Source organism: Polypterus senegalus, chromosome 2, assembly GCF_016835505.1.
Source record: "Polypterus senegalus isolate Bchr_013 chromosome 2, ASM1683550v1, whole genome shotgun sequence".
NCBI lineage: Eukaryota > Metazoa > Chordata > Cladistia > Polypteriformes > Polypteridae > Polypterus > Polypterus senegalus.
The window spans coordinates 264,539,533-264,563,039 of NC_053155.1; the positions used below are offsets into that span (position 1 = coordinate 264,539,533).

At 34.7% G+C, this 23,507-nt stretch overlaps 1 protein-coding gene across 4 annotated transcripts in view; it reads right to left on the reverse strand.

Annotated features, from left to right (window-relative positions):
- Positions 1-23,507, reverse strand: part of atp8a2 (ATPase phospholipid transporting 8A2) — a 439,065-nt gene that overhangs the window by 207,316 nt on the left and 208,242 nt on the right. For all 4 annotated transcript variants that reach the window (XM_039745478.1, XM_039745476.1, XM_039745479.1 and 1 more), the window contains 11 exons: positions 23,364-23,491; positions 18,787-18,898; positions 18,050-18,215; positions 13,022-13,149; positions 10,662-10,739; positions 8,652-8,740; positions 8,517-8,561; positions 5,678-5,753; positions 3,627-3,732; positions 2,818-2,900; positions 1,568-1,617 (listed from right to left, as the gene is read on the reverse strand). In XM_039745478.1, coding sequence (XP_039601412.1) covers positions 1,568-1,617; positions 2,818-2,900; positions 3,627-3,732; positions 5,678-5,753; positions 8,517-8,561; positions 8,652-8,740; positions 10,662-10,739; positions 13,022-13,149; positions 18,050-18,215; positions 18,787-18,898; positions 23,364-23,491 — 1,061 coding nt within the window. The remainder of the gene's footprint in view (positions 1-1,567; positions 1,618-2,817; positions 2,901-3,626; positions 3,733-5,677; positions 5,754-8,516; positions 8,562-8,651; positions 8,741-10,661; positions 10,740-13,021; positions 13,150-18,049; positions 18,216-18,786; positions 18,899-23,363; positions 23,492-23,507) is intronic.

Genomic DNA, 23,507 nt, shown 5'->3' on the forward strand with positions numbered 1-23,507 from the left:
GGCTCTAAAATCTGTACTAACCCCTACTCTCTGTTTCTTTTTTCCGGTGTCTTTTTGGTGGTGGCTTTGCCCGCACCATCTATTCAAAGCACCATGATGTTCTAACAGTGATGGATTAAAAGCCAGAAGTCTGCATGACCATCATCATCAAGAGCGTCCGTGAGAACCCTAAATACAAAGAGAACTATTTCATTTATGTTAGGTAGAATGCCCAGAGGGGACTGGGTGGTCTCGTGGCCTGGAACCTCTGCAGATTTAATTTTTTTTCTCCAGCTGTCTGGAGTTTTTTTTTGTTTTTTCTGTCCTCCCTGGACATCGGACCTTACTCTTATTCTATGTTAATTAATGTTGTCTTATTTTAATTTCTTATTTTGTCTTTTATTTTTCTTTTCTTCATTATGTAAAGCACTTCTTTTTTGTATAAAAATGTGCTATATAAATAATTGTTGTTATACAGTATATCGAAAGACACCATTCATGACACTCTCTCTCTATGTACTTTACTTTGTTGTTTACAAGGTGTTTTACTCTCTTTCCAACATTTCAACTTTTTCGCTGTCTCATTCCAAGCACAGTGCTAGAGAATTGTTGAGTTATCTGCCCTCTACCATCCTAGGAGAATATAGTCTGCTTCGGCCAAGGCAACATCTCCTTCTCTTTTTCTCTCGGTGCTCATACCTATTGCCCTTCCAGGGTAAACAGCACCCATATGAGATGTGCCACTCCTGAACGTACCCTCTTTCCTATTCGACCAATGCATAGTTCATGCTTTCCTCACTCTCTTTCTCTCTCTCTAAGGGAAGAAAATGTTTATTGGCATAAAAATTGAAATAAAAAAAAAATATTTACAGAAATCTCATCATAATGCAAAAGGCAGCTATTGTAAGTGAGAAGTCATTGATGTACAAATAATCTTTTTAATCAATATAGAAAATCCTTATACTGTATTGGTGGCATATGGAGTAGTGGGGCCATCTCACAATTCTTACATTATGTTGACTAACATCTTTAAATTAGCACAGTATACAGGAATGTTTAGGGATATGCATGCACATCCATGAATAATTCTTGCCTTGTAAGTGTTGCTGCAAGTATAGATTGTATCTCCCTGTGTCTCTCTGTATTGGGAAATGGATTTTAAAATTGGATAAATTAACAGATGTATGATGATCTATGAAAAAATATGACGCTACAATTTTCAGCTAACTGACTTAACTTGCTATTAGTTTCAGTTGTTCTAAGTTATGCTTCCTGATTCAAAATGTAGTGAAAAGAACATTGATTGAAAAAGCAAATGCCCATGAGAATATTAGATCAACAATTCTCTATGTCAATGGATTCTAATTTCAAATTTGGTTAAGCTAAAAAATACCCTTAAAAGACAAAACATTTAATTTTTATTGTGTATTCCATAAATCTTTACTGCTAGCTCCTCATTGTGGCTCTTGGCATGATGCAATCATATCTGTAAAATAGTGTATATTACTGATGTTTATTTTAAATGATTGAAGAATTATACTCTGGAACAGACAGAAACAGATCATGTAAGGGTATGCAGACTCAGTACCTTGAAAATTCCAGCACATTAAGTAGTTCAAAGCTCTTTTCTCCTCCTCTCTGAAAAACAAAGAAATACATTTTTGAAAAATATGATAACATGTACACATAGATATATTATATACACACAATATTAATATTTTCCTATTAGTCAACATGTCTCATATTCTTTTAGATATTCCTTTTGACAAGAAATCATTCTTTTCAACCACTCCCCCAATATGTGAGAAGTTTAGAAGCAAACAGAACAACAAAATGTGTAAAATCTCAGAGGGTACTCTGTGGATTAAAAATGATGTATTGACTTGATCCAAGAATGATTATCAAGTTTTGTAGGTAGATCCACATAGAGCAAATCTGACTTGTGCCAATTTAAAATACTACAACACATCAATAAGCTGGTGTGAAATGTAATGTAATGGAAAATTCTTGCCTGCGGAGCAAAGTTAGGCAGTGAGGTAGCAAAGTAACAAATATAGCCAAATTAAACTGATCATTGAGGATCTGTGTGCTCCACCACAGAATAGTCCATAGAGGAAAGCAAGTTTCTTTGTGTTATTACAAATGTCACAAATTCCTTACAAAAAGGTATAAATAAATATCCCAAAAAGTCTAATAACAAAGTCAAAAGATGTGGTCAAAGAATGCCAGCGCCTGGCTATATCTTGTCTAAATTATAATTAATCCTGTGAACATTTTAACCAGAACTTGGAGGAATGCATGTGGTGTATAATTTTAGACTCTGACCAGGATGACAGGTTTATGAAATGTATATAGTGTAGGATATTATTTCAAAACAATATCATCAGCAAATAATGATGCTGCAGAAACATAAACCCACAAAGATGAACATTACACTAACAATATTCAGATTTTTAAAGTTTTTGGCAGTTATATGTTGGATATTAATACAATACACCCAACCTATTTTACAAATGAAATAATTATAAGTAAAAAAAAATAACTGATATATTTTGTAAATTAAAATATTCTTCCATCATGCTACTGTAGTCCTCATTCTTGGCCCTTGGAGAACACTGCAACAGCTGGTTTCCATTTCGGGCAATTTCCTTATTTGAGGCCAGTTTCTTAGATCAAAATATCCTTTGTGGCCATCCGAGTGCAACACCTGGTAAAATCACTAAGCAGCTAGATGGAAATATAATCCTTTTAAAAAATACACTGTTAGATTTTTTATGCACTGTCATATTTTTCATAAAAACTACACAAATATTATGCTCTCAACCATTTCTAACTTACCGCATCAATAATAACAGAATGAGGAGTTCGTCCAGTGAATACAAAACCAAGCCCCTTTGCTCCTTTAACTAAAGCACCTTCATCTGAAAAAAAATCCACATGTATGAAAATAATGTTTTATTAACCAAAAACATACAAAATAAGCACAAATATGCTAAAAAAAACCAAAGTATCATGTCAGTAAGGTAAGGGAAAAGCAAACCTCAGCTGTAGGCCCTACACAACATGCTACCATTTTTTAATCTAATAGAGTAAATCTGGTTTACTACCATTCCTTCATGATTTCTTTTTCACCTTTAGCCGCAGTTACTTCTGGGGTACCGATTACACAAATAAGACATGCCATTCCCAGCAGCTCCTCTTTTCTCAAACCTGCACATGTAGACACTCTCTGGTTACCAATTTAAAAATGCAAAACCTTAATACACTTTATGTCAAGTGTCATATTCAGTTCGTTCATGGAAAGTCCTTTGCCTATTGGAAAGCCTTTTACATGTGATTCTGAATTTTCTTCTCTTAATTGTTTATGAATAGCTGAACAGCTAATTATAATTTGGAATTTATAGAAAGTGTAGTGACGATCGACATCATACACATCCAATTGCATAAAAAATACTCACTAGACATTGACTTTTATTTTCACTATAAAAAAAATGCACCTCAAAAAACAAGAAAATAACCAGACAGAGAATGTATAAGCAAGCATTAGTCCAGGCTCAATGTTACAGTAGATTAAAAAAAAACAGATGTCTAATAACAAAACAAAGACATTAACCACCCTATAGGGTTAGAAATAAATTGTATCACACCTGGAGAAGAAGCTTGATAGATGATTTGATCCCCGTCTTTCTCAGGTACTACTGTGTGACACACAGCCATCATTGTGAGAAATTCCCATATCTGAGGTGCTGTAGGCTAAGGAATAGGGTCACAGTGACTCAGGTATATTTCATGATTATGCTGTCAACGAATTAGATACTGTGGCAATATTTTTAAATAAAGATCAAAAAATTATGTGCCATTTTTCTGGCATCCTATCTCTTGTTAATCTCTTTTCAGGCAGGCAACCTCATTTTGGGATAAACCCAACAGAAATGGGGCATGGAATGAGCAACTAATCTTAGAAATCCTTTACATGTTTTTAGTGTCATGCTTTACGATATTTTGGCATCCTACCCACGGTTAGTTTGTGTGTTGCACAAGATGCTGTCAGGATAGCTTCTGGCACCCTGCATCTCTAACATATTGTAAAGAGTTTCAAAATTGATGGTTTGCCAATTTGAAACATACTATCAGGAAAAATACAAAATGTTTTTACCATTAGTTTCTACTTTTGTAGCTAAAGGATAGTGAAAATATGTTTTTTTCACCTGTGGACACTAAATCATTTAGGCTTATGAAATGAATGAAATATGCATTTAAGCATTGATTCAGGTTCTTATAATAATTTATAAGGGCTTAATTGAATATCTAATACAATTCAATGTCCATAATATATAGGGTGGCCCACAAAAAAGTGGCCTGCCTCCAATCAATCCCATGACGTTGCAAAGATTGTACATGAACATGCTGAAATGGGCACAGAGATGTATTGACGCACAAGGAGATCACTTTCCGCATCTTCTGTAAATGTGAGTACCAAATTTGATCATTTGTCTCTTCACCACGTAATGCAGTCGTCTTGGTGGAGGTGGGCCACTTTTCGTGGGCCATGCTGTACAACAGTTCATAAAAAATGTGACAGTATATGGATACTGTCACACCGAATAAACTGGATATATAAAAAATAAACACAAGCAGGAATGGAAACAAACAAAGCTCTAATCAAGGCAGAGAGTGAGAGATAGGGTTAGGAGCACGCACTGATACAGTGCATTGCCGCACCCACCACACAACAAACCAACTCAGGATCCAGATTAGGACCTGAGTGCAGCCATGCAACGGGTGATACCTCAGCACCACACTAGTTCAGATGGAGTGGAAAAGTGTGAGGTTTTTTTATGGTGGCTGGAGTGCCAATTCTGCCACCAACCCCCAAGTTTTTTCCCTGCAGGTTGGAGGGCCTACATGCAGGAATGGATGCAGATTAACGTCATACCCAGGACGGAGCAATTGTAGGTTAAGGGTCTTGCCTAAGGGCCCAACAGAGCAGAGACCCTTTTGGCATTTTACGGAATTCGAACTGGCAACCTTCCGATTGCCATCCGATTGCTAATCAAATTAGGAGAACCTGTATATTGGTAAAAACATTTAAAATGCTACTAACAATGGTCTAATAAGTCTCCCAATAGACACATTTACCCAAAGTGGAAGTAATACTAAATTATCTAGTATATGTATATACCAATTAACAATACTTTATAATCAAAAGACAATCAAAACCTGTAACTTTAATAATAAATCAACAGTACAGTAAATAATAAGTGGTATGCTATCATGAAATATCATATGAAACTCCATCTTTTACCTGCTTTCCTGATTAAAATGATAAAAAGCCATCTATCCATCCATTATCCAACCCACTATATCCTAACTACAAGGTCATGGGGGTCTGCTGGAGCCAATCCCAGCCAACACAGGGCACAAGGCAGGGTGCCAGCCCACCACAGGGTGCACACACACACACACACAGCCATACACCAAGCACACACTAGGGACAATTTAGGATTGCCAATGCACCCAACCTGCATGTCTTTGGACTGTGGGAGGAAACCGGAACACCCGGAGGAAACCCACGCAGACACAGGGAGAACATACAAACTCCACGCAGGGAGGACCTGGGAAGCGAACCCGAGTCTCCTAACTGCGTGGCATGATAAACAGCCAGAATATTTAAATGTTACAGAAGAAAACCACTTACATGATTTGACTCAATATTTTCAATTAGTGATGAATCTTCAAATTCAGAAGAAATGTGACTGCTGGATGGAAGATTGCTGCAAGGAAATATATATACATTTTAGTATGGTTTGTGTAATTCTTCTGATTAATATTATTTAACGCAACTAAAGCAATGCTTTAAGAAAAGGAAGAATTTTTGTTGTGAAACTAGCAAAGGAAACAGTAGTGCTCACTAGCTTAAATACTGACAGTCATATAATGTAATTTTTTAAGTGGTAGTCATAAAAATGCAGAACTTTGTTTTCATGATATGACTACAGTTCCTTAAGAAATTAATCTAGACCTAAAGAAATCAATCTGGATATTCCTTAAGATTACAAAAAAATTACAATCATGAACTTTTCAACTAAAAATATCATGAAGGTTTATTTTTACAGATTTTATGTAAAGATCTGTGTGGCAATCTGTAAACATTTACATATTTACCTTACAATAAAGTTAATTTCATCAACTTTTCTAGCACCCTAGAACTTGTCATTGTGTTAGATGGGGAGAGTGTATAAGGTTCCCTATAATGTACTGCTAGGTCAACCAAGGCTTGCTTTTGATTTGCACCATACAGTGGGATGCAAAAGTTTGGGCAACCTTGTTAATAGTCATTATTTTCCTGTATAAATCGTTGGTTGTTACAATAAAAAATGTCAGTTAAATATATCATATAGGAGACACACACAGTGATATTTGAGAAGTGAAATGAAGTTTATTGGATTTACAGAAAGTGTGCAATAATTGTTCAAGCAAAATCAGGCAGGTGCATAAATTTGGGCACCACAAAAAAGAAATGAAATCAATATTTAGTAGATCCGCCTTTTGCAGAAATTACAGCCTCTAAACGCTTCCTGTAGGTTCCAATGAGAGTCTGGATTGTGGTTGAAGGTATTTTGGACCATTCCTCTTTACAAAACATCTCTAGTTCATTCAGGTTTCATGGCTTCCGAGCATGGACAGCTCTCTTTAGCTCACACCACAGATTTTCAATTATATTCAGATCTGGGGACTGAGATGGCCATTCCAGAAAGTTGTACTTGTTCCTCTGCATGAATGCTTTAGTGGATTTTGAGCAGTGTTTCGGGTCGTTGTCTTGTTGAAAGATCCAGCCCCGGCGCAGCTTCAGCTTTGTCACTGATTCCTGGACATTGGTCTCCAGAATATGCTGATACTGAGTGGAATCCATGCGTCCCTAAACTTTGACAAGATTCCCAGTCTCAGCACTGGCCACACAGCCCCACAGCATGATGGAACCACCACCATATTTTACTGTAGGTAGCAGGTATTTTTCTTGGAATGCTGTGTTCTTTTTCCTCCATGCATAACACCCCTTGTCATGCCCAAATAACTCAATTTTAGTTTCATCAGTCCACAGCACCTTATTCCAAAATGAAGCTGGCTTGTTCAAATGTGCTTGAGCATACCTCAAGCGGCTCTGTTTGTGCTGTGGGCGGAGAAAAGGCTTCCTCTGCATCACTCTCGCATACAGCATCTCCTTGTGTAAAGTGCGAATGGTTGAACGATGCACAGTGACTCCATCTGCTGCAAGATGATGTTGTAGGTCTTTGGTGCTGGTCTGTGGGTTGACTCTGACTGTTCTCACCATTCGTCGCTTCTGTCTATCCGAAATCTTTCTTGGTCTGCCACTTTGAGCCTTAACTTGAACTGAGCCTGTGGTCTTCCATTTCCTCAATATGTTCCTAACTGTGGAAACAGACAGCTTAAATCTCTGGGACAGCTTTCTGTATCCTTCCCCTAAACCATGATGGTGAACAATCTTTGTCTTCCGGTCATTTGAGAGTTGCTTTGTGACCCTCATGTTGCTACTCTTCAGAGAAAATTAAAGGAGGAGGGAAACTTACAATTGACCCCCTTAAATACTCTTTCTCATTATAGGATTCACCTGTGTATGTAGGTCAGGCATCACTGAGCTTACCAAGCCAATTTGAGTTCCAATAATTAGTTCTAAAAGTTTTGGAATCAATAAAATGACAACGGTGCCCAAATTTATGCACCTGCCTGATTTTGTTTGAACAATTATTGGACACTTTCTGTAAATCCAATAAACTTCCTTTCACTTCTCAAATATCACTGTGTGTGTCTCCTATATAATATATTTAACTGACATTTTTTATCGTAACAACCAACAATTTATACAGGAAAATAATGACTATTAACAAGGTTGCCCAAACTTTTGCATCCCACTGTATGCTGCCAGGGTACGCTTTAACTTTACATCCCTACGAACACAATCAAAAAGGAGTAAGGAAACTAATAAATGCGTGGAAATGTTTAAGGTAACCTGCTCTGCCTTTGCTCAGCAGTAAAGGACATATTGTGCATAACAGCCTTCTCAGTTCTATAACATTTTTACTATACAGCAAGTCTAATGTAACAGGATCACCACTGAAAACAATCTTTGGGGGCCCAATTCTTCTAGTTTTAATTCAGATTAAGTTATCAAATGGTCAATTACATCTGAAGGATTGTAGAATGAAACTATTAACAGTTTTAATTATAATAATAACGCACTCCTGTATTCATGACCTACCTGTATATGCTGTATTTGTTCAGAACAATCAATTGAAGTGTATTTTAAGAAGACAATTTTACCAAATTTAGCATAGATTATATCTACAAATAAACCCACAGGAAAGTCAAACACTATTTGTAGTTATTTTTGAACAGCCATTAAACGGCCATTTATTTTAATTAACTTACAAAACTGACTTAAAATGTGGTTTCACTTTAATTAAAAAGAGATATGGGATTTCTTTTCTCAACTGAATTGTAGAATTATTGAGGTTTACCTGAAATCATCCATTGAGCGCTCAGATTCTAGATCTGGGAAATGGCTAAACAAAAAATTATAGAGTTAAGTTTTAGTAAAAATTCAAATGCATTGGTACAGTTTCATTATCAATAATATTTTCAATAACCCTTACCCATAAGCAATTCCTGAGATGGTGCATTTCTTAAAATGCATAACATTACATGTAAGGGTACCAGTTTTATCAGAAAACAGATACTTCACCTAAAACATAAAACATTGTCTTGTTAAAAAAAGAATCAACAGAAAATGGCAAATATTCTATACATGAAAACAGACCATGTCTTGATTATAATGATAATAGTATAAAAAGATAAAACACAGAAGTATATTTAATATTAAAGAGCCAATCACAAAAAAAAGTGTAAGTTGTTACTTTGAAATTGATCATACAAGTTAAATTCAAGAGCTACAGCTGAGTAAAGCATTAAGACTTCAAAACATTATCAATGCAAACTATTGCTGCCAGTGTCACATCCTTATTTGGCATTTGACATATTCAGCTTTCTAAGTGTAGAACGTAATAAATTTAGAATGCATTAGTCCATTTATGTTTGCACTTGGCACAAACTGAACAGATTAAAATGGAAAAAGATGGCACAAAAATGGCATTGAGCAGGGGACACTCCCAAAAGAACATTCCTGAGGGGAATCTAGCTTATACATAAGTTGTCACAGCTTATATATATATATATATAAATAAATGAATGTATCAAACAGTTATATGGGAATAATGTATTTTTTTTCTTTTTAACAATATTTTCATCTCAATTTTCATTGTACTTTTCTAGGCGTTCTGATTGTTTAATTAATCCATTATTTACTAATTAGTGGGTCTGATGCTACAGTACTTGCAGCTCTTGATTATTCAGTGTTGTTTGCCAGCGTGTCTGCTCTGCTCGTTTTAAGTTGTCATTAATAAGATACAACGAAGGGGAAAAACTGCACAGAGAAAGGGCAAAATATAATGAAATCAACAAAAGAGTTAAGCATTTAAATCTATAGAAAAAGCAGAAATATTTCTAAATGTCTTATAAATGTAAAAATCATGCTGCAGTGCTTTGAATGTATAATAAAAGAAAAATAATACCAGCTAATTAAATGAGATCAGTGCTGTCAGGTGTTGTTACTGATTAGGAATCTGGTTGGAACAAAAACCTGCAGTCACAGGGGGTCCCCAGGACCGAGGTTGGGAAACACTGCTGTAGACAAAGAATGAAGTCAAGAAGGTTCAGCAAGAGAGCAGCACAGGTCTTTCAAGCTGAGAGGTGACAGCATACATCTCTAGAATGCAACACATGATCCCACTCCGCCAATTAGAAAGAGCAGGAATTCCAGAATGTACCTTAGAAGCTTGGCCATTTTAATGTTGTTTAAAAGAGGAGAGACATTTTGGTAGGCTGCGACTAAAGGGATACCTCTGACTACTTTCTGGTGCTCAGTCTGGGACTAGTGCCCAAGTCAGTCCAGACACAAGATTTAAGTTCAGCAACTGCTCAGGTTTTTAAGAAAAAGATGTTACAACCCAGTGGGATGGGAAGTTCAGGGTGTGGTGGGAATGAGGCATAATTAGACTTCTGCTTTATGGTGCTTTATAGCATTTCTGAAGTGTGTGAGTGTATATGCCACCAAAGAGTCAGCACTCAAGAAGCCATTTCAGAAAGAACCAGTAAGGCAACAAGTTTTCCTTTACTTTATCATTTGTTCTTATACTTAGTATTCTCCCAATAATTATTCATCCTTGTTCATCTTGGATTGAATACAACAATTATTTAGGTAAATGAGACCATCTTAACATTATTTGGTTTTAGAGAAACACCAGGGGACACCATCTGATTACACTGTGAAAAGTAAACTTTAAATGGTGTGTCTCAATACATTAAATATGATGTTCTCTTTTCAGTCTTCATCACTACGGTAAAAGTGAAGTAGGTGATTTTCTTTAGTTATGATCTATTGTATTTATAGGGATTATATCTATTAAAATGGTGTCTTATTTTCATCCTTTAATCATCTTATTAGACATTAGAATTACATTTACAACTATTACACTTAAATGCACAATTTTAGGTCTTAGCTATTTTTATTTCTACAGATTTCCATGCCACAGTTGATTTTGTCCCACCTGCCCAAGTTCTTCATTTAGATTTGATGTCCGGGCCATAGCTGGAGTGTCTGTTTCGGAAAAGTACATTTCTGTATCCTAAAAGAGAGTCAAGGGGAAAAAAAAAAAAACATTTTTTTTAAACTTTATTTTGATATTCCAGGATGCTATTATTCTATATTATTTTCAGGTATTGTTGTACAGTAAATGCACATATGGCAGTAACAACTCAAAAATGAAGATAAAATGTCAAAAAGGTGCTACCTAATATTACTTTATACTAATAATTAGATATCTGTACTATGACCAAAATAGTAAGTCCATCCACCAATTCATTTTTTGTCAGTTTATCTAAGTAAAGAGAAGTTTAGAGATTTCCCAGAAAATGCATGTATCTGACAGTAGGAGGAATACCTCTGCAATTAATAAACCTGGGTCGGCTTCACTTAGGTTCTGCAGTGTCTTAAACAAACCACTGAGGCAAAATGCCACAGGAAAATAACAGTACATAAAGTGAAATACATACAGTACAACAATATAAATGTAATATAAATTATCATGTACTGGCATACTGATGTTATAAGAACCTTACAAACTGTATTATTCTTCTTGTTAATATGACTAGATACATCATATTTTTGGCTACAATGAATTTACTCTAGTCCTTGTGACACAAAATAAACAATAATTCATTGCATGGAAAAAGCATCTTAAAATTTTGTTAAGTACTTAACAAGATAAACTTCAGTTCAGTTTTCTGTTGTATTTAAAGTAGTCTAATTAATTTCAAAAAGTGACCTATAGCACAACATGGAATCTTATCATTTTAGTACATGAATCAGATTGATATTTTCCATCCTTTTTTAAGTATATATTGTGAGGGGGTAGCTGGCAGGCAACAGGTTGCCAGGAGCAAGGACCTCACAAAAAATGCAAAGGGCAAGTCCCACAGACAACCTATGGGTACAAAATAGAGTCACCCTGGCAGTAGTAGAGGTTCTGCAAATACCACTGTAGAAACAAAGAGGTTAGAGGTGGTGGTATGTCCTGTATGTGTACTGCATGCCTGGGAAGTGTAGAAAGAGAGAGAGAGAGAGAGACAGAGGCATCCAGGAGGGTCAGCTTGTAATGTCCTCGTAGGAAGCTTAATCCTCTTATTGTAGATAGAGTGAAGCCAAAGATCAGCTGCAACATAGTTGATTTATTTTCTGTAGAATAAAATTACTCAGAAAACTTTTTAAGAGGTTGTTTTAAGAAGAGAGATTATCATGGGTGAAGATGCCACATACATTCAGATTTCACAGGACAGGTGACAGTCCCAAAAGAGACATCCTTGAAAGCCACATTGATTGTGGCTAAGTTAAAAAATAAAGTTTTCAAGGACTGGCAATAGGCCAGTGCAATTCTTCCATATGGGCAAATAACTGATACCCACTAGTGCCTTTGCAGATGATAACCTTTTGGAAACTAGGCATTCTCTCAAAATATTGCGTGTGGAAACTTACAAACATCACTTCAAACATCACTCTTAAAAGTTCTACCTACAAATCATTTACTTCCATGCTGGTAGAATGTTTGTAAAGCAATCCGAATGTTAAAAACATTTGCGCCAAAGATGGCTGGAGCATAGCTCCAGGACCCCATGACTCTGGGACCTCCAAAATCATTCTGGAATCTCCAAAAGCACTCCAGTACCCCAAAGCCTATATGAAATAATTTGGTTTTATTTTTTTGCAAGGTTTGAATTATCTCGGTTTATTACTAATACTTTATTTAAATTTTACAAATATAACCTACTTAATGTTACATCCATCTGTGTTTTGATTGGTTGATATCAAAAAGGACAAAAAGTGTGCCACAGTGGATAGAGATGCTGGTATAGAGGTTAAGAGATAAAAGGAACAAGAGTGAGACAACTGAGACAAAAATGCATTAGATGAAGTCGAGGAAAGAGAAAAACGCCAATATGAATGTACTGTAAAGTGTTTGGACAGCAGAACAGTTTATGATTGCAAAGTGAAATTTTAATTAATGCATGCAAGCATAAACATAAACAGGACTGACTTCATGTATTTATTAGGCCGATGATGTAATTCAGCGTTAGCAGCGTTGAGCTCTGGTACCCAAATTGCAATTGTAGGCACACCCTCCTTCCATCCTTGGCCAGTTCAAAAAGCTCCAGCCTCACATATTTATAAATTAGGTACTGATCAAAGGTGTTTTTGTCTAAATTCTGCGTATAACATTGTTATTATTTTAAATATTGTGTTAGCATTTTACATTTCATATTTAAGTATTTATTTATTTAAATATTTACTTTAAAAAGTTTATAATATGAAATAACATCTTGAAAAATACAACTTCCAAAGGAATCTACATACCCAATTAATGAAAAGAGCCTGAGTAAACCGCACAACTTCCAAAGTCACTAATAAGCTGATGGGAATCAAGTTGTTGTACAGAATAATGAATGTCAATAGGTTGTACCAAAAGTTGTTGGAGATATCAGCTAAAGAAGAAAATATAACATTAAAGTTAAATATCATGCAAATATATCATGATAACATCTATCATCTCAAAGCAAACCCTTAAAAAAACATACCAGTCAATTGTGAACGGCATAGGCAAGCATTTCCTGAACTTCATAGGCAAAGAATGCATTTTACCAAGCACTCTGAGAGTACAATTGTCTCAATAAAGAATAAAAATGCTTACTGTTATAAATTTTTGCTCCTTTCCTCATTAATACATGAACATTATTTTCTTCACTTGGGCTTTATAAGTGAGTAGCAGAATATTTATTTTCTTAACAATACATTGTAAATGATATTCTGAGAGGAGTGTATCAGCCTCTACAAAAGGACCCAGATGATCAAAGCATAGCTAAGAATCTTAAAATCAACATAGCAAGCACATCTGGATTTTAACCTAATCCCTGTTGTCTATTGGTTTAATTAGCTTCTCACAGTAGTTATCACCACATAATACTGAATCTAAAAACAGGACAAAGATGGTATAGATCACACCTTAGATGTTTATATTATAGTTTATATTATTTTTAATTAGTTGAGCAAAAGTGAAACAATTATATTGGTATTATAACAAAACAATGGAATATTTAGCACAAGGGTAAAACTTTAACATACTGTATACTGTATACACAAACCTAAACCTGAACATATGAGTCAGATATGGAAGAAAATTAACTTGCTTTCAAACCCACTGAAATTATCACAGAGAATCATTGAATACATTTAACATCTACCTTCATTGTTTAAATATTCTGTTCATTATACAAATTTCATTACAACTTATTAAGCACATATCAGTAACAAAAACTATATTACACCTTAGTCAAATGAGAGCAGGAATCCTCTTCCCATATATAAAGATTGTGTTTATTTAAGTCTGAGCAGGGAACATTCCCAAAACTTGTGACCAACTAAAGCAGGTGAGTGACAACATCATTCATAATTACGGTCTTGTTCAGGATACATTTTAGATAGTATGAGTCAAGAAAGATGTGTACAGTTATGAACTAAGATCATGTTTCACACAGACAGAAAAACTGTATTTTATATAGGTGTATTTTAGCTAGTGGTATCTTCAAAATGTTATCTGAAAATTTACTGTACAGGTCCAACTCCTAGATGTGTCTGATTAGGTACAAGGTGACTGCTTTTAAGGACATTGGTATAGTTTGGAGACTCTACCAATATCTTTATTGCAACTAGGTAGTGTAATTTCTACAGTAGATAGTAAGACAATGTCAGGAGTGTTTATAAGGATTTTTCTGTTTTGCGTGTCATAAACAAATTTTTTTTTTTAAAGTGGGATAAGTAAGGCACATTAGTAGTAGTAATAGTAGTAGTAGTAGTAATTAACAACAATATTTCCCTCTTTTACATGAGATCTTTGTATTCCAATGAACAAAGTCTGCATTTTTTAAACAAGAATTCTTAGTATATTGTATATGAGAATGCACTGCAATAGTGAAAAACTTTGGAAGATACCCATTTTAAAGCTATAAATTATCCCACTTAATGTGAGATAAAAAACATAACCAGTTGACAAGGTCTTGGTTAACATATTCCATCAAGTTACATTTAAATTTGAAATCTTTGCGTAGCTAAGGTCCAAGGTATGTAAACTGCTGTGATACAGTTAAAGAGAATAGATAAATTTTAAATGACATGTAATAGTACTTCCAGGAGATGAAAGATTATGAAAATCAGTCTTTACCCTGAAAATTGTGCAGGATACATCTGGTATATATGGAAGTGATTCTGTAAGAATCTCTCAGTAATATAAAGCAGCATGCTATCTGCATCTGCATATTTTTGTTTAGAGTCCACTCGTAGTAGTTATTAGAACGTTTAATTGTTTATGTATGTAGATTAAAAATCATCACAAAGGATAACACATCTAGTTTCATGCTCCAAGATGAAATAATTAATATTACTTAAAGAAGCTGAAGTTTGTCAGTTAGAATCTAATAGCTTAATCTATGCACAAATATTGTGTCCAAATTTAATTTTTAGAATTAAGTGATTAAGAATGTTTTTGCAATAAACAATTTATCTGTGTTTATTAGGTCTGTTTAAATAAAATGCAGCAAGCACTTATTATTGGTGTCACGTTTCCTTGGCTGTCTGTCTTGGAAATTTTAAATATTTGATATTGAACATGCTGTACATATTTTTTTATTTGAAAACACTCCCATTTAAAAGGCATTGGCAAACCTACAAAATTGTCTCTTTTAAAACAGACGAGCATTTTCAGTAACTTCAGTAAGTCATCCATTTACTGCTTCATGTTTACCTTGAGCCAGGGTATTTCACTCACCTGACAGCAAAAAGATCCACAATACAAAATAGTGAAACACCAGCAGAGTTGTGCATATGTGGGCAGAAACTTGCTGTCACGTCAGTAGCTTATGTGAACTACTACAATACTAATAATAAGTCACTTCTACTGCTGTCTGAGGTTGTGTGAGGTAAATTAAATCATTTTAGTAACAATAAAATTGAAACATGCAAGCAAAGATATCAACCTTCAGTGGTTTTACGTTTATTTTCCTCAGTCATTTCAGTATATTTACATTCTCCAGTAAATCAGGGTCTAAAAAGCATAAAAAATTTTATAATTTCCCTTATTCAAGTTGTATTTCTAATTTAACCTGAAAAATTTCTTACATGGAATAATAATCTTAGTATGTATTTTTTTGGCCGTTTCCATAAGTTTATTTTCAATCTTTGCAGGTCAGAGTGAAGCATACGTCTGACTAGGTATTGTGGTCCTTAAACATTTTCTCAAAATGAAATAAGATAAAACGTTTTGTGCTCTTGATGTTTCACATTATTATGTAGAATTAGCATTTGTTCCATTTGACCGGTGAGCATGTTCGATCAGGTGGTCTACAGACCACCATACAGTATATAATAGTATATAACAGTATATTAATTGACATATACCCTCTGCATGTTCACTGAATTTCAATGCAAAGAATTATATGGTAAATGCAAACATCCTCTTGGTTGCTTCTAATTCACCAGTGGAAATTTTCAAACAATTTATCAATCTCTAATTTGGAAAGGAATGTTTATTTTCATGAAGTTCGGAATTGTGAACAAGGCAAGAGACAGAGTGTATTAAGTGCGACCTTATGATCTTCGTTAAATTGTTGTCAGTGGGCATGTAATTGGTGGCTGCTTTTACTGCTCCAAAATGTGTACCTACAGTAAATTTTACAAACACATGGGTTAATTGCAAGGGATTGTTAAATGATATGATTTGACTTCTTATTAATAAAGAAAATGATCTGCATAAATTTATTTTGTGCCTCTCGAACACTTTTTGTCCCAGGTATTTTTGACTTATTAATGATGGTCAGAACTAGGAATCACATATTTATTGCTCAGTCAGGATTCATTTAAAGATGCTTGTTGTTTCTTTAACTTATAAAGAAAAATCGGGTTTCTAAAGAAAAACTTGCATACATAAGGAAGGTTAAGAATTAAGCCTTTTGACTAGTTTTTTCCATTTATTTATGTTTCTGTTTATTAATAATAAAACCTTACCAAATATCATTTTTTTCATTGAACGTCAGTTTTATTTCTTACTTTTGTGTTTAAGATTTTAATAAATCATCTACTTTGGTTTATTGTAATGTTCGACTTCAATCTTTGAGCGTTCAACAAAACAAGTAACTTCAATGTCACCAATTGACTCCAAGTTTATAGATGGAATGAACAGAAAAAGCTTTTAAGCTATACCAGTGAACTACTCCAAAGGACATTCCTCAAAAACCTCCAGGACCAGAAATCCCTTGTGGAACTTCTGAGACCGTCCACCTAAGAGTTTGCCTAGTGATCCCATGTGTCCCTGCAGTCCTAAGCTCCAGCTCTGGTTATAAGGATAAGGCAATCTAGGGTATGATGACTAGAAAAATATCAATCAACTGGACAAGTATTGAGTAATGGGCCTCCCAGCTGCCAGTCATCAGACTGGGAGCTTATGAATTTAATGTTCCCAATTGCACTGTTACTATTTTTGATTTTATTCCCTTAGAGGATTTAATTTCAAGGAATCCCTTAAACTAGTTTAGTGCTGTTTACTCTTTGACACAGGGTCATCCCTGCACTAGAAACCTGAGGGAACATATTATATCAGTTACTTCCCTTCACCATCAACTGTGCACCTTCCTGTAGCCTTTCCAATGCAACCAATTTGGTTCTGTGAATACTTGCTTTACAACCCTATGATGGCAACTCATATTGTATATGACTCGTCTACAACTCACTTATAAGAGACTTGAAGGGCTCTGTCCATGCCATGCGGTGAGCCCAGTTGCCTGCTCTGTTGTTTTCCACATGACATTCATTTATAACAAACTACAATAAATTGTTATCTTACAAAAATGTGTAAAATTCAATCTCAGGATAAATGTCAAAACAATTTTTAAATTATAATGAGAAAAAACTTCAGGTCTACATTTGATCACTTGGCTTTTGGAGAAGTATTTATCATACACCAGCAGGTTCTAAAAATAAATCAAAGAATAACATATTGCCATCATTATCACATTAAATACCATGTTGCAAACTTAATTTATTTTGTACTGTATGCAAAATACTTCTAAGCTTATGTACATATTAATGCATTTATTATTAATTTGATCATCTTCAGAAATCAATGCTAGTTATAAAAGAAAACTAAAGGAAATACTGTATTCTGAACTGAAATGGACAAAATTTAGTATGGATGTAAACAATATATTTTTTAAGATTATTGTAAAACAGATATTTGAAAAGGCAACAGTATTTCTGCATTTATTCCTAAAATGCATGGTAGTTTTGCATAATCAACTAGAGATTTTATAGCTAATTGTAAGAAATATACAACATTACCAGCTCTGGAAAGGTACCAGTCCACTTCTGTGTGCTCTCTGTTCCAGATGGCTGCTCCCACAGAGCTGACAAGTGCCATGACAAGAAGAATACAGAATAAGACCAGGATCTGCATGTTAGTTACTCTCTCGACATTTGACCGCTTTAATGGTGCTTTAGTTGAGTTCTGTTTAAAATGAAAATAAAAAAATTACTAAGATTTCAAATTTTTATTTTACTTTATTTCAGAAAATCATCAGGTAAAACAAAAGTGGTAAAATGATGCCATACAGCAAGCAGATTACTGTAAAAAAGCCTTCAAGCCAAAAAAACACATGCTACATATACTCTATCCTGTGTTGGTCAGAATAACTTGTACAAAAGCTGAAAAAATAGTTTGAAAGAAATTTTTAAACAATTTGCTTCTAAGTCAACCACTAACATAGCCACATTCATTTTTAAATTTAATTCCTTCAAATTGTAAGCTTCTTTTTAACTAGAATTAAAACAATTCAATCTTAAGAATATCTTTGACAGTACAGGAATTTGTCAGCTTCCAGGAAACTGAATTCATGTTTCTGAATTAATGCACTTCTGAAACATTATGTAAGCATTTCCAAAATTAGGGCACACCATCCAAAACATCCCCAATATATAATTCAGCAAATTAGATAACTCAATTAAACTGTCATAGACTGCTTTTCCTAAATTATCTAAATGTTATTGACTTGAGAACACTGCATCATAATGCAAGTTACCTGCATGAGTTTAGTGTCATGTCCTGTGTAAACAACAGCTCCAAGTACCCACTGAGTATTCCTTAGTTGAGCACCTCGAAGTAACACTTGGTCAGGCCCAAGTGCGACAGGACTAAAAAATAAAAGGAATAAATATCTTTTAAAATCAATACATTGTATACTTCTTAAGAACTATGGTTATTAAAAATGTACATACTGTTTATATGGGCGTGTGTGTGAATGGCCCCTTTAACAATTGCACTGGCCCTTACCAAAAACTGACTCTTAAATCCGATACCATCAGGCAATTCTTCTATAAGTCAATAAGTAGTTTCCAGCATAACACATGTATGTCCAGTTTAGTTCAAGTACCTGAGTAAAATTTTAATTGCTTTAAATGTAGCATGGTAGCGATATGAATGCAATGGGAAAGCATTCACTATCAAAGAAAAAATAAACAAACATTCAGCCAATTGTGGTCCTGTAATTGAAAAAATCCCCATTGATAAAAGTAGCTGACAGCAAATGACGCAGCTTATACTGGGTAACCAACAGCTCAGCACAACAGCAGTAGTACAGATATACTCCATCCAAACAGTAGCCATTCTCTCAATTTAAATGTTAATTGATTATAATTTGAGTTAAGTCTTGATTCTAAAGGTTTAATAGAAATTATTAGAAAGCCTTTTATTACCAATTGTATTACATTTTTATTCTTAATCACAAAATCAATGTGTGTGGAGCTGGTTGATCTATACTTACAATGAACTGATATAATTCAATATTATAATTCCATACTTTATAGTACAATGAAAAGCATTTGTTGCTAGTCCCCATATTTATTCATTCTTGGATGATGCCATATCTGTGTGATGTTTATATTATGTGTACTTTCTTTAAACAAATTCATTCATGCGATAATAAAAATACATCTACTGTACGTACATACTTATGTATCTAGTTAATTAAACTTTTCATACAGTATCTTGTCACTGATGAAGTATGGTAGTATCCCATTTTAGTGGGCTAATAAATAAAACAATAGTTACAAGATAACAGGCTGATCTTGGTCTCGAATGCTTATTTCTAAAAGTTCATGACTGCACTCGTCTATTGTGCTGACCAAAAAACAATGAAGATGAATGGTGGCCTGCATGTCTTTGGACTGTGGGAGGAAACCAGAGTGCCCGGAGGAAACCCACGCAGACACGGGGAGAACATGCAAACTCCACGCAGGGAGGACCTGGGAAGCGCACCCGGGTCTCCTAACTGCGAGGCAGCAGCGCTACCACTGCGCCACCGTGCCGCCCTTACAAGATATATAAAGGCATTAAATAGAATAAATGACAAGAAACCGGAGTAAAATACTAGATTCAATACTAAATGAAAGCCTAACAAATAACATCATTTGTGATATAACACACACACAAATTATACTGAGCATCTGGACAGAGAGGAAGACTAAAAGAGGAGGAAGAATGACAAGTTAAAAGCCTTCCTGAACAGATGAGTTTTAAGTTGTTTTTCAAAAGAATGAATGGAGTCAGCTGATCTAATTAATTTAGAGAGGTCATTCCAAAGTGGAGGCAAAGCAGGATGGGTGTTATGTGCTTGCCGTTACTGGTTTGTGTAAGGACTCTAGCAGCAGAGTTTTGAATCAGCTGAAGCTATGGTACAAGATTAAAAGCAGCTCCTGCCAGTAGAAAGTTACAATAATCAATGCGGGATGTGATAAAAGTATGGGCAAATTTCTCAGCATTACAGAAGGAGAGAAATGAGCGAACACAGAATATGTTATGGAGGTGAAAGTTGGAAAGCTTCTTAATATTGTTTATGTTGGTGGAATAAGACAGGGAGGAATCAAAAATGACACCAAGACTCTTGCATTGGAAGAGTCACAAGAGTGACTGAAAAAGAGCTAATTTTCTTAAGTTGAACTTTAGTGCTAATTTGTAGCAGTTCAGTTTTGTTGTGATTTAATTTTAAAAAGTTCTGCTCCATCCAGGTTTTAACTTCACTGAAGCAAGTTGTGAGCTGAGAAAGACCTGATGAAGTTTCACTTTTAACATTGAAATAGAGTTGATTATCATTTGCATAAAAATAACAACCCGGTCCATAGCTACAAATGATATGGCCATGGGGAAGTACATAGATCCAATAGAGCAGAGGGCCAAGGACAGAACCCTGAGGAACCACTTCAAGGAAAACTCAAAATCAGAATACAGGTTAAAAATCCAGGATATCACAGTAAGCACAAAACACAGCAAAACACAAGTAAAACGTCCCTACCTAGCGCATTCGAAATGAACATCCAGGAACTATGGGAACTCTCTAGCTTTATTGAGAGATGATTGGCAGGTGGTCCTAACACTTGGTGGACCACCCACAAAACATGTGGGACATAACCAAGACAACAGACAAGAAACACTATTTTGAGCCCCAGCCTGGGGAGAAATGCTAGCTGAAAAATGACACAATATAATTAATTTGGATTTTTGAAGAGCTTTTGGGGTAGGTACCATGCAGAATGGTGCAAAACTGATGAAGAAAGCAATGGTTACAAAAATAGGTAATCTCCAAATAATGTGACATCAAAAAAGGTGCCAGACTACTGCTGGGGCTGCTTCTCTTTTTCATTCATATAAATGATCTAGATTAAAAAGCAACTAATAAGATGGCTATATTAGCTGATTAAAGTACACATAGATTGTCAGTATAATCATTACAGATGCACCTGGCCAGAAGTTAAGCTTGGGCAGATACAGTATGAGGAAGATAACATTTAATATTAATAAATGTAAAGTTTTATACATATAATCAGTTTTTAGGCTTTTACAGGTTAGCTAGTTGCCCCCATAACATTTTTCTCCACCTTCTACAGTCCTATGCATTTTTTTCAAATCATCTAACACTTACCTTAAACAAATCTTCTTTAGCCTCACTATCTTGTCCTCATTCCCTGCACCTCCACCTTGTTGTACTTCTTTACTCAGTCATTCTATGCATTTCATTCCACATGCCCAAATCAACTTATTCTCCTTTTTTCACTGCATAACACCTACTGTTTACACACCAGGTCTTCTTAAGTCAGCATTTGTAGTGAACTTACACCATGACACTCCAGTCAAACCAATCACTCTCATCACTATTATTTTCAGCTTTGCTTCAGGTTTCACTTTCATCTGCAATGTCTTACTCTGGTAGAGAATCCCGCTCCTCATACAGAATAAACATTACCCTTCAATGCCAGAACACAGAATGGAGGATAATTTCCAGAATTTCTTCTATGTACCTCTCCAACTTTCCTATTACTGCTGTGTCCGCACATCCGTCTGTGTTAAAAAAATGTTAAATGACTATTAAAACTTCCCTACTTTTTCTAAAATAACTTCACTGCTGATATCTAAATTTACACTTACATATGAGCATTCTGCAACACTCGTATACATTTTCTACAAATAACAGTCACAGTTGCCACCTGATGACCACCTTTCACAATACTGCATCTTTTAAGCACCCACTTCATACAAAGCATCCATTCGAATTGAGTTTCTCACAACATTACGCACACCGCATGGCTATGCAAAAACCTTTTCTAACAATTCCACTCCTTCACCTCCAACAAGTAAAGTCATTTTAATGCAATGATTTCCCTATTCATTGGGTATTGATCTGGTCAAGAATGTCCCACTTGAGATGGAACAACTTACTGAAAATACATATCGAACAACAACTAATTTGCAAAACCTAAGAGACACAATGGGATAAGAATGGGCAAGCATTACTGTGCTATATTTTCTCACACCTTCCTGAGCCCATGCCCTCATAAAACAGCAATATATTTCAGATCAAACATAGATGATGAGCATTATCTTAGCATATGTACTGTATGCTGTATTTTATAAATGCTACCTTTATCCATAAAAGCAGAACATTATATTTACAGTTCACTTTATTCACAAAGTATGGTGTTTAATAAAAACCACATTATGAATTTTTATAGCTACTTTAAAAAAATAGTTCTAAGAAACAACATGCATCAAAAATGTCCTGCTACATGATAGACTTACTAATTTACTAATATTTTTATTTAGAATAATTGCTAAGTCAAAACCCTTAATGTATATTTACAGTACATTTTTGAACAATTAGCTTTTTACAAGCTGTACAAGCTTCATGAATGACATTTTTATGGTCTTATAATTAGATAGTAAGCATTAACAGCTAACAATATAATGAAAGATGTTTACCCATTTTGAAATTTTGATAAATGCTGTTGATTAATTTACAGTATTTCAACTATTGCAATGCATTTGAATTCTTAGTTTTAACCTTATATTAGTAAAGAGTGTTAGTATAGGTACCAGATGAAGTACTGGATCTATCTTGAGATAAATAAAGTGACAGTAACATCAGTACAATGCAGTATTTTCCTCCTGATTAAAATTCAGCATTGAAGAGTCTGAAATCAACTAATTAACTATGGCATACATCTCTAGGAAGATACTAAATCACAGTTATTATAAAAAAATATACCAAAAAGAAGATAATAAGAATTCAAATAATAATAATTGTCTTTACTATGAAAATCAAAGTACCTATGATTATCTAAGTGCAGTGTCCCAGTAAAATCATACAGATGCCGATTGGGGCCTTCACATTCAAGTTTCCCAGTGAGAGTCATTAGGTCTTCAGCTGACAGAAAATTTGCAGTTAAAGATAAACCCTTTAAAAGAAATAAA